Source organism: Motacilla alba, chromosome 4 (assembly GCF_015832195.1).
Source record: "Motacilla alba alba isolate MOTALB_02 chromosome 4, Motacilla_alba_V1.0_pri, whole genome shotgun sequence".
NCBI lineage: Eukaryota > Metazoa > Chordata > Aves > Passeriformes > Motacillidae > Motacilla > Motacilla alba.
In genome coordinates, this window is record NC_052019.1 from 44,865,257 (window position 1) to 44,878,142 (window position 12,886).

Sequence of the window (12,886 nt, forward strand, 5' to 3'; positions counted from 1 at the left end):
TTGCAAACAAATCAGTCTGCACTGATGAGTGAGAATTAGAATTTGTTCCCCTGCACCCACAGAAGGAAGGACCTACCCTGCAGGGGAGGACACAAGGAGGGTTCCTTGAGCTCAGACTGAGCTGTACACAGGTCTCCAGTTTCTTGAGCTCTGAGTCATATGAAAGGCTTCCTCCCTCTGGAGCATTTCACCATGGTATAAGAAAACCAGCAAGACCATTAGTGTATGAAGAACCTCCACAGAGCCAGCACTAGTGCATCTCTTCCCCACATCTTTCTGCACTTGTTCCCGAGCACAGCACTGGTACCTGGTCAAAGTCTCTTAATTATGCATAGAGGCAGGCTCACAGCCTAATTGATATTAAGCAATGTATGTTAGGAAACATCTCCTTTCTCCTCACCCTCTCACACAGAAGAGTGTCCAGATCCAAGCTTACAGTCCTGCCTGTGACCAGATGGTGCCAAACAGTTATACCTGCTTGTTGAGCACCTATAAAAACTGTAGAAACATATTTTGAAAAGATAAACTAAACAACAAACAGAAAGGAGGAGAATGGCAGCATTGATTGGAACTGCAGTTGCCAATGTTAACTCTGGAAATAGATCTGGGATTGCAGCCTGGTCAGTCAGTCCTTGCTTTGTTAATTTTGAGGCAAGCACACGACTAGAGAGCTGTGAGAACACATTGGTGTCACTACAGGAGACTGGCAGGCTTTGCTGTCACAAAGTCCTGTTGCCCAGGAAACCTGCCATTTTGCAATTGTGCCTGAGACAGTATCACTAGGTCACAGCACTAACACCATCCCAGACATCTGTGCTCTGACACAGCTCCCATCTCCCTCAGCAACTCAGTCACACCAGAACTCCTCCCCAGCCCTGCATGGACCTCCTAACCTGCTCTCTGCATACGAACCTTCAACGAAGTCGGAGGCTGTGTATACGTGGGGTTTTGCTTTGCTGACCCCGTCTGGCTTGTTCAAGCTCCCCACTGCTAACTCGATCACCTCTATCAACTCATCTCGCTTGTCCTTCCTTACGGGCTTCTCCTCCGGGTGCCGCGTCAGCCCTGTCTCCAGCTGGTAAACCTTCTGGAGGGTGAAGCTCTCAAAGGGCACTGCCGCATACTCTGTGGACAGCTTAACACCGCTGTGCACCTCTGCTTTGTCCACTTGGGAACGGAGGAAAGCCAATAGGTTGGCCTGGGCCTTCTCTGGCTTACTGTGGTCAAGCTGAATGTCCAAGGGGTCTGGGTACTGGTTCTGCATGTTCTTAAGCTGCTCAGTCCTGCCCTGGAGCTCAGCCTTCAACTGGGCAATTTGTTTCTTCAAGCTGATGATGTAATTGCGGTGTTGCTCTTCTCGCTCTTGCAGAATGGCTTCATATCCCTCCTTCACAGTCGGACTGTGCACCCTGGGCAAGGCAAGCTGCTGGTTGTCACCCTTGGGTGTGCAAGCCAACATGTACACAATAGACACTGAGCAACAGGCCAGCACCAGCAGGCCTACAAGTCGAGGAAGAAAAAGAATAAATCCTCGTCGGAGCATCATATCTCAAAAAAGCAGAGTCTAACCCCACACATGCAACAGTTCTTATATCCATGCAGTGCCACAGAGGCCTCTGGTCTTGGAGGACTCTTACACAGATACATGTATGTGCAGGAACTGGTTTGTCAGCTCTCTTGAAATGTGCGCTCTATCTCTACATGGAGCTCTCTCTGGTGTATACCCAGCAGGACCAAAAGACAAGTTGTGAAGCAGACAGGACACATCCTGATCCTCATGGCAACACCTATGTTGTTGCAATATGATCAGACGGTGGCTGATGGAGCCTGAGGACCTGAAAGATAAATGACAAAGACAGACAAGTTGACTTTGGTCATTCAGTCCAGGACATTTTGCGTGTTCTAATTTATCTTGTTTCTCAGCTGCTCTAGCAGATCTCAAAGCTGTGAAGTGCTTGGGCTAAGACCCTAAAGGTGCCAAGATCCTTATGTGGAAAATCCCATATGCATCCCTTTCATTGTTAGTAACATGGCTTGGCCCATTGCCAATGGAAAACTAGTCCAGGCCTCAAAGACTCCCATGCTTCAGAATAACTTGGAAGAGTCTAGTGGTCGGATGCTAAAGTGCTCAGTTCATCCAAGCATTAATGGCCCTTCAGGTGTTCTCAAATGTTGGAGTGTTCACTCAAGTTTTGAAAGGAAGGCACTCAGTCCCACAGCTACCGCATACATTTTAGCTTCCAGGCAGATTTTTTTCAAAAACACCAGATGACAAATACAGACCATTCGAACATATGAAGCCTGACCTGGAGGAGAAATCTGATAACCAGAAAACTAAAAACTGTTATCAAGGCCAATTACTGCAACTATCATTGCTTGAAATATCCTACCAGATATTCCCATAAAAACCAAATAAAGAGGAAGAGGACATATTCTAGGAACACTCAGACTGATTTTGCCCAAACTCAACAGAAGCTTTGCTGTAATTTTGAAACTGTCATCATTGCATACTATTTTAATATTTCAAGACCCTCTTCTATTTCTTTATAACATTATGAAAATCTGTGCAAAAATGTACAGTACGACATGTTTTCCAGTCTGCCTAGGACTATAGACCAGAGAGAAGGTAGAACTGGGAACATTATAATTTTTAATAAAACTTCTCAAGTATATATAGAAAAGGGAAAAAATTAGATGATTGAAGGTGAATATTGATTTAGCTATAAGCTACATTAAAACAATTGTGCTGAGAACATTACCAGAGGGATTTTCAAAATCCCTTGGGTTTGGCCCAAATCCATGCTGGTGCAAGGAACTTCATCATTTACTCAGCTGACTGTACACTTAGGTATCAAGGCTGAGTAGCATCCTAGATTACACATTGTTGGACACAAACACAATCAAATTAACCCCTTGGTGCTCTCCCTTTGGATGCATGTATGATATCATTACACTCTTTTGACAGAGAGAGTCACAGTCCTTTTAGGCATACATCCTTGCTGGCACACCCTCAAGCAAAAGCAGTTTGACTAAGAATAAGACTTTCAGAGTTGTTTTCAGTTATTTCTAGTCTTGAATCAAAGTCTTATGTAGGACTTCTATAAACTGCTCTGTGGCTTCTCCCCTCCTGCCACCCCCCATCTTGATTGACTATTACTCCATAGGCAGCAGTTACACAGAGATATTTCTGATGTTTGGACTGTTATTATTTTATCAGTTTGCAGAGCTTCTGGGAAAAAACCCAGCTTTGAGCAGGAATTGAGGGGGCTAGAATGAGCCATAAAAATAGTACTGTATTTTTTTAAAAGTAATGCTAAATTACTTTTATAGCATTTATAGGGTCCTCCAGAAAATGCCAGCATTTTCAAAGGAAGAATTAGTGATTTTCAAAAAAAATATTCAAGCAGCAGAAGAAAAGGAAAGGATGAAGTTGGCGCCCTTACCTTTTTGATGCGATCTTCTCTTTGGAACATCTTGGTCTGCTACAGCTTCTTCTCAGCTTGCCAAAACCATTGCCTGTTTATCTCCCTTCTCATGCCTTTCCCAGAAAACGCATGTACTATGAAAAGTGCTGTCAACCTCAGAACACCTCTTCATTGCTTTCACATTTGTCAGCTGCCTACATCTTCAGTCTGTCTCTCGTGTGTTGAAAGGCTGTAGTGGAGACGCTTCCTATGGATGCACTAAAAATGTTGGCCTCCTGCAATGTAAAGGAGCGTGTCAAAGCTGGGAAAATTAATCTGGGCATTTCTAACCGTACAACAGATCTGGCTAGAAGACTGTAAGAAGGTAGTGTGCAGGGAGACAGGGTCAGGAAGTGGTGAGATGCAGTACATAAAACACTGCTGTGCTTGTATGCTTCCCTGCACACAATTAGTCCATTGACTGAATTGGCAGAAGCTGAACATCAGTGAAAGGATTAGTTGTACTAACATGGTATAAACTGAAATTACATCTCAATGGCTTAGATAAACACACTATTTAATTTCTATAAGCAGCAACGGATTTGAATTTTGGTCAAAGAGCTCTTCAAACATTGACCTTAGAATATATATGTATATAGATAGCCATCTTTACTAAAATGTAGAATCTCTCTCTTCAGGGTACTATCTCTTTTCTATATAGTTTTCTGGTTTGAAATCTCTGCCATCAAAGATGGATCTTTATAAATATTTCAGGGCAGTGAATTAGTAGAGCTACTTTGTCCTTTGAAACACCATTTTCATAGTAGGGAATTGAGACTATGGGGGCTTTAACCTTCTTCACAGGGATTTTACCATCATGACTGGAGGCATCCTGACAAGAAGCTTTCATTGCTTGCACTCTGGATCTGTCTTATTAAATTGTACTGGTAGCTTCAGTGGCATTGCCTTACAGTGACTGACAAATATACAGCTGTTACTGTACTACTATCTCATGGGCACGCTTGTGAAAGCAGTCCCTATCCAGGTCAGTGCCAAAAAAAGCAGATTACTTTAAATCAACACCGAAGGTGGTCACAGCTAAGGCATGTCAGCTGCATAGGCAAGTACCAGAAAGCCAGAGATGGTAACTCCTCCTAACAACCATTCTGTTGATTTCACCAGACCAACACAGTTTCACACCAACTGAGATGAAGAGAAGACAAACTGAAATGTCAGGTTTTTTTCTTGGAACTGACAAAAACGCCTCTGTATTTCACAGCAGTCAGCTGCATCAAGTAGTATTAGTCTGTTTGCAAGGAGAAGCTGTAACAAATATGCAGTGATTAGGCTGGTGGCTGAGGAAAAGGACATTAATTCTTAAAAAAAGCCTTCTCTTGCAAAAACATCTTCAACCTCAGTTCAACCTGTTAGCCCAGCCAGAGGTCAGCCCTGCTCACAGAGGTGCTTTTCACTTGCTTTCAAGGAGCCTGGCCCAAAAAATGCTCTAAGCACAGAAACAGATTCTGTCATCACTCTAAGCACTCTGTAAACATTTCTACACAGTGGAGGGTGCTACACCCAATCACAGGGAGTGGCAAAAAATGGAAATTTGGTTGGTTTGAAATTTCAGATTGTATGCACCCATCAGTGTTTCTCATCAACATCTAAATTTTTATTGGACTGTAGAGATACAGGAAATTCATCTCTGCACGGAAATGAGAATGTATTTCAAGCCTGAATTTTCGACTCTCGAAAACCACACTGAGAATCTGTGCAGGGGAAAGGGACTCAAACCAAAGTATCTCTGTGTATATATCTCCCCTCTGAGCTTCACAATTTCTGCACTCCTCATGTTGAGGGCAGAAATGAATGGCAAAAGCTCAGTCATATTTGCAGAGGCAGTGATCCTTCAGAACATGTGACATGAGCAATGCCGGATAATTCCATGTTTTTAAGTACTTTCTGCCACAGCTTCTTATTGTAGGTGTAACTCAGACTGGCAAGTCCCACTTTAGCTCACAAAACTTTGAAATTCCTTTTATTTTCTTTTTATTTTCAGTAGAGGCAGTAAGTGGCAGAAGCTGCAATTAGGTTTTGTGTAGGTGTTCGAAACATCTTCATTGAATAGCAGCACATGTCACTGTGAGATTTCACTAGAATCATAATAATCTCTGAAATGAGCTGGGGGGAGGAGGAAACAGATGTTCCACCCAGACTTTAAGTGCCTCACAAAAATAGAGAAAGACATTCTGCAGCCACTTGTAATTTGCCTTGAACTTCTTAATTACAAGGACTGTGCATAGCAGACAAATTAGTCTGCTTTAAATATTAGGAGCAAGATTTTTCCCCTTAGCTTCTCAACAGAAATCCAAGACCCTCAGCAGAATAGAACATGTCACAGGGATTAAAATTTAGTCTCACATAACAATTTACATACTTTATGCAAAAATTAATTATATTTCTCCTTATGGCCAGATCATGATTTCTCAACTACTTCTCAGTCCAGTTCTTCTGTCTAGAGCTAAATTAAACAAAAGGCTGAATAAAGAAAAAAGCCTGTCTGATAAATTGATTTGCTGTACCTTCTTAGCCTTCTTGTATTGTCCCCTGTTAAAAATTCTACTGCTCCCTCTTGGGTTGACACTCACACATCCCAAACAAACAACTCAAAGTCTTAACATCTGGTTTCCAATCTTCAATCCAAATAAAGGGTTAGTAAGAAATAGAATGAAATTTCCAGAATGAAACATTTCCAGAATGAAAATGTTAAATGCTAATAGTTGAAGACAGTAGACAATTTACTGTAAAACTCTTCATTACCTAATCTTTGATTCCAGAATAATCTTCAACACAAAATCTTACCTTGTCACACATTCTCTCAGAAATTCTTAACATCTAAACCTACCCACAGAAGAACAATTACACTGTTCCTCTCTGTAAATAACAATTACAGTCTGATCATCTTGCAAATAGGTTACAACAACTGTTAGAAGCTGACTTCAAAAGAAGAAACCCTAAAAATTTTACCAGTCCTGGAAATACTATATTTTTGTCTTGAAAGGGAACTGAGAAGTAGCTGTTTCGTTCAAGAAGCAGCTTACATTCAAGATACTACTACAGACTTCTCACTCTGGAAGCTACAAAACCAGTGCAGAAGTCATAACTTTTGCTTTTGTTAGTATCTGGACTCCATTTCTGCTAATTTGATTTGGCTCCTCTTATAAGGATGAAGCAGTAACTTTATCTGCCGTGCCACTTTAGCTGAATTCTGAGGTCCATGTGTACTTGTGTTAGATCATCCACTTACATGTAGTCTCACTGCTCATGAAAAGAACTTCCCCAAAGACAGTCCAGAACAGAAATTAAAATTACTCTGAAAGCCTTCTGCTGTCCTTTGCAGTAAACATGCCAGAGCTGTTTCAACTTTTACAGTAGCCATTATTACTCTTACAGTAGACATCCAGTAATAATTATTTCTTCTACAGTATCATTATTTCTGTTTTAAATAAAGCACTCAAAAGGAGTATTGAGGTCCCTTGGTCCTCCCAGTGCATACCTATTCTGTGTGTGGGTTTATCAATGTGTATACACACAAAAGAGTGAAAGCACCATTGCTTTCCTTTCTCCACTGTTAATGAAACTAGTTTTAAAGTTAAAAAAACCCCCAAAGGATAAACAGTAATTAATTTCTAAATACATCTGAAAAGAACCAGTGTAACATCTAGAATTATCTCCACATACCAATAACATTGTTTTTTTCTGATAAAAACCACATTACTTCAAGTAACTGCAACAACACTCCTAAAACTGCTTTCTCTGCCCCAGAACAGTGTTATCTGTGTAAGACCTGGCAGTTTTCCAGAGATCAATAACCAGCCATTGCAAGGGTCTGTATTAGGAATGCTATTTTTTGTATGAGGCACTCAGATTTCCACTTTACAACCAAAACATACCACCCTTCTCTGCTAAGCACACTGATCTACAGATGTACAACCTGCACATCCTCAGTGCAGCTATTAGCTGGGGGTACTATAGGGCACTTCCAAAACCATCACAGGACTTTCCTGAGAGTTTCCACCACTCTGTCCCTCCTCCAGTAAGGACATGACAGATCCATGCCTTGACAGGCTCCAAAGAGAAGATGCAGAGAAGACATGACAAGCATGCAATGCTGCTGAAGAGATGCTGTGACTCACAAAGACCATCTCCATGCCACTACAAGAAAAAAGAAAGACAAGGTTTTTCTCTAAAGGTCCATTTCTCATTATCAGGCTGGCCTGGAGTTTTAGGAATTCAGTTACTCCAAAAATGTTTTGAACTTTGGTAAAATGGAGACCAGAAATATGCTTTTGAGTTGAGCTGGAATTCAGCCTGCTCTTTTAAGAGCAAATTAGCAAACTATCATATTTTCCAGAACTAAAAAATTGTGGTAGGGCTGGACAGCTGAGATGTCCAACTTAGCTGGAAGATCAGCATCTTCCAAACATGACCGTCACTTTAATTTAATTTAGGTGAGTACCATCTCTGTTTTGTAGATTTGGAAAAAAGGAGCATTTTTGTCCAATCATATGATGCTGCAAGAGCCCTATACAACATCAAATACAGCAGCATGCTGAGAACAGTTTCTTTTTGTAGGAAATTAGCTAACAAAACAAGGACAAGCTACAGCCAGGGAACAGCTAAATAATGCTACTCTAATTTACTTCATTTTAAGATCTAATTTAACAATTTCTCTGCATGTAGAGAGCTTCCAGATCCACTAACTCAGCTTTAACATAACACCAATCTATATCAGCTTCTGAAATATCTTAGAATCAGAGTAATAAGGATAAAACACAAAATCCTTTAGTATTTCCTGATTCAAACAAACAATGGGATAGATTTGCTTATCCATTTAATTCTGGACCTGGGAAAAAATGCTGTTACTTCACATTGAAATGTTTACACATGCACCCTCAGTGATTTACACAAGCAAAAGAAAACTGACTGCCACCACAGGAATGAACAGTCATTCCTTTTAAGAACGAAGATGACCATAGATTTATGAAAGTAACTCAGGTCAGCAGCAGCAAGGCCTGTAAAATTGAAGAGATCTACACCTATGTGGGGACACTCTGAGAATGCTTGTTGGTTTAGACCCATCTCTTCATGACTGTTACTTAAAACATTTTCTTGTACAAAGTTCAAATCAATGCCACTTTAATGCCCAAGGATTCTGCCAGATGTACATCCCTCAGTAACACAGACAGACTTTCAATGAAATCTGAAGCCCAGTGTATGCAGTGTATGCACACCTGTGATGTAGGTCATGAATAAGGGAAGGTTTAGCACCTATCTAATTAAGCAAAAGCATAATTTATCCGTGCATGGCTAAGTTGTGTTCAGAAACAGGAAAGCCTAGCTAGGCTTTCCTCCCTGAGCTGCAGGGAGGAAAGCAGTTTGTGTCTCTTCCAGTATTTAACTAGGACTTCTTTAGTCAAGGCTATAAAACCTTTCATATGTGTATGAAAACACAGCTGCCAGTCCAGGCTTTCAGCTACAAGTGCACAGTGCAGTGAAAGCCCCCTGATTTGAGAAAAGCTGTGAGGTGATAAAGTACAGTAACAGTGACTGGAGGTATCTATCCCATCAAGGTCCCTGTAAGGTAGCAACAGAGTTTTAAGATGTTTGAACAATTCAGCCTGAGCTGGAGATTATGTCTTCCTCTCCTTGCCAGAAATCCCTGGTACAGCTAGAATGCTCTGTACCGAGCTACATGTGGACTTGAACTTCATTAACTCCAGCAGAGTTGGCAGGGGAAGAGCTTTCCTCCCTCCTGAGTCCAGCATGTGGGAACTGAGAAGAGACATCTGGATCCCACAAGTCTAATGTTATATTCTTATAGCAATGCAGAGCCCTAAATTTTGAGCTCCTTGTACTTTAAATGAAATTTTCTGGGTTGCGTGATATCAAGACAGAGCTTTAAATAAAATAATTAAGAGCAAAGGAGACAACAGAAGAAACATTTTGATAGTCAAGGTGTTAAGGATTAGGTAGGTTATCTAGGCTGAGCAAGAATTAGCAGGATCGAAACTAATTTTGCTGACCAAAATGACTTTTAATCTGTGGTTTACATTACAGAAGAAAATCAAGGTTCAGACTACAAACTAATAATCAGGAAGCCAGAAAACAACCGCAACCTGGTTCAGTATTAGAGAAGCTACCCAGGCTCCGCACAGAGCACCAGTACATGCGGCATTAACAGCTCCCACAGCTCCTGTACCAACCCCCAGGCTCCACTGATCTGCATTGCGCTGTCAGTCTGGTCTGTACTGATCGACAGGAAGAGGCCAGGGCCCTGATTCAGCCCCCACTTCCTTCCTCCTCCAGGTTAGTGCTTACTCGGAAACAACATGCCACAAGGTCTCCTTTCGTTCATCACCGCTGTTTTGATACGTGGTTTTGGTCAAAGGCCCAGCATTTCCTTGATATACCAGGAAACCATCTCCTAGCAATTCTTTGAAAAGCCTAAGCTCTTTCAGTTATTTCAGTAAAACAATTTTTCTCTTTCTAGAAGAAGTTTCCAAATATCTTTTCCATTTTTTAATTTGGAGCTCACATAATACTTGAATCTCGCTGACTTCACCTTCATCATTAAACTAGCTAATTATTTACTATGGGAACTTGAAAAGATAAATCACAGCAAAGTCTCTGCAAAAAAGGTCTAGGCAGAGATGAAAAGAAAGGAAGGCTTTTTTATATTTAATATTATACAGCCTTCTATCCACTTGACCAACAAATTTTCCTTCCAAAAAGGAATTTAAAAAACCCCAAACCTGAGGACAACCCAAAATTAAAGAAGTATCTTTCAAAACAGAGCTGTCTACAAACTTTCATTCTACAAGATTTCAACAGAATGAAGATGTTTGTCATTGTATGATATTTTATCACTCATATAGATTTATTCTTAAATAAAATATTTCAATAGGATGAGAATGCCTACTTTGTTTTAACTTAACAAATCACAGGGCTTCAAATTTCCAATTCCTGTCAGTTTTTGTATTTTTGAAGGTGTCAGAATGCACAGAGGTCCACAGAAAACTGCTTTTGGTCAAATGGCTACAAGAAAATATATTATTTTAATTTTATGAAAAATGTCTTCACATCTCTATACTCTTTAGTTAAGTAAACCAAGCCACATTTTCAAGTGTTAATAAGACACCTGATCACAATTACTTTGATTAAGTTTTCATCTCTGGTGCTCATATTAAAAATGGGATCTACTTTTCAATTTCTTTCTAAGATACCTCAATTCAAAGAAGCAGTCTGATATTCTATTTTACTCCTCTCTGATATACCAAATTACAGCCATAAGCATAATTTCTCATTGGTCCTTAAGAAATTTCAGTTCTCTTATTGACTGTATTGGTATCTGGGATGAAAACTGTAGTTTATTAAGGAGATTTTAATTGCAGCTATTGCATATTGTCAAAAGTTCTTAAACCCAGTCATTCAGTTAGAAATACATTAAATGTTAACAGTTTACACAAGAGGCATTCTGGTTCTCTAACACAGAGCTGATTGACGACATAAGTAAAGCCAGTTTCCCCTATCAGCAAGAGCTATCCTTTTTCCCCTTTTCTTAAGCAGGAGAGGTACACCCTGCAGTCAGCTCAGCATTTCCTGAAAAGTTCCAAAAAGCCTATCCCTTGAAAGAACTTCAGGCTTCAATCAGAAGCAAAACCATTTCATGTGAAGTTATGAAATAATGCACACAATATGATCTTACTCTCTAACATTTTTCCTCATTGTACCATGAAAGTATCTGACTTTTAATGTAGCTTTGTATCAAAGCTGATGCAAACAATTTTTTTTTTTAAGGATAGTTAATTTTTTTAAAGAAAACAGTTTTCTGCTTATCCTTGTTCCTTAGGTGCAACGTTTTTCAGAAAACGGGAATAGAGATAAAAGTGTAATCTCATCGCCTACTAGAATACTTGAAGACAATAAATTTCCTTATGAGTTGAAGCTTCCTGCTACTGAGTCTTTGTTTCTCTCCACATGGAAACCTGTCTGCAGATGACGGCATTATTTTTATTTTAACAAAGATTGGCTAGGATGTATGCTGGCATAGCTATGTAAGCTAATGAAATAAAAAGAATAAATTGCTGCTGTGCCTTCACAGTTTTCTCCCTTTGCCTCCTTTTAATATTCCACAATTCTCTGTGGATTATTAAAATCATACAATTTTCAGCACCAGCTCATGGCAGCTTAACTCAGTTTAACTCCCTACATCTCCACTGCTTTCTTTCCCTGTGTTGTTCTATTACCACAAAACAAGGGTTCAACAAGGGCTATTAGAAACAGCAGTGAAATGTCTCACTACAATTAGTTCATTAGTCCCAAAAAGAAAAGTCATTCTCCTATGGATGTAAAAGCATCTCCTTTTTCCAACCGCAGTCAAAATAACAGTCAGAGTTTTCCAGGACTGGCATCTTAAGGACAAATGTCAAGAGAATTTAACAGCCTTTTGTCTAAAAGAGGAAGGAAAGTAACTGTTGGTGGAATATGTTAGTTGTTAAACAGCAGCTGAAAGTTCCTACAGGAAAGAATGAAATATGAGCAACTGGTGTCAGCATGTGGATGTGGACCATGTGATAAAAAGCAAGTCATACCTGGTTTAAACAAAATTCACAGAGAGGGAGAATTTTTAAGCACTAGGTTAGGGCATGCACAGGGGATTTTGGTGGTTTAATTCTCTCCTGTGGCACGTACCCTTGACAACAAACTTTGCATTGAAAGCATGACAAAAACTCAGTGAAACTGAAGAAGCTGTGGGAAATCCCTATGTTCCTAAAGGAAAATACAGTTAAGAAAAACTGCCTTATAGAGCAGATGACATCAGCCATCTATGTAACGGTTTACATTGCATCTCTTAGAGGATACCAAGTGCTTTGGAAGGTGAAAAAAAGATCTTGTATAGCAAAGAAGTATTTTTAATGTTTGTGATTTTGATGATCAATCTATTCCCTGACCATAAATTTGTGATTTTGATGATCAATTTATTCCCTAAGCATAAGTTTGTGTTTTTGCAGATATGCACATGATACAATTCTTCTGTTTGGAAAATGTTACTTTCCTTCATTACTCCTCTGGATTTTTACCCTGATTTTGACTTCCATTGCTTCAAAATTGGTATTTTCCCATCTCCTTGTCAGAGAAGTTGCATACTACTACATGTTTAGGTACTGCTTTTAGCTACTTCTGAAAGAGGACAACCAATTTCAATAGCTACTCTTCTCGATCAGTACTTCACGTGACTCTATTAAGTTGCAGTCAAAAAGGACAAAGAAAAGTGTATTATATGTAAATAACTGGAAAGTTCAAAGAACATTATTATCTTACAGACAATCCTAGACAGAACTCTCCCTTGTTTACTGTAAGAGACATGCTGCTGAGAGATCTCATTTATTACATTACCCAAGGTCAGGCTCCTGCACTTA

The 12,886-nt window shown here is 39.8% G+C and overlaps 1 protein-coding gene across 6 annotated transcripts in view; it reads right to left on the minus strand.

The window, feature by feature from the left end:
• The window catches only part of CSGALNACT1 (chondroitin sulfate N-acetylgalactosaminyltransferase 1), a 42,053-nt gene that overhangs the window by 13,756 nt on the left and 15,411 nt on the right, over positions 1-12,886 (minus strand). For 5 of the 6 annotated variants that reach the window (XM_038135784.1, XM_038135783.1, XM_038135785.1 and 2 more), the window contains 2 exons: positions 3,444-3,700; positions 913-1,835 (listed from right to left, as the gene is read on the minus strand). In XM_038135784.1, the coding sequence (XP_037991712.1) occupies positions 913-1,546 (634 nt within the window). In that variant the 5' untranslated portion in view covers positions 1,547-1,835; positions 3,444-3,700. Of the gene's footprint in view, positions 1-912; positions 1,836-3,443; positions 4,642-12,886 lie in introns of those variants that run through there. The other variant, XM_038135786.1, reaches the window with a different exon arrangement.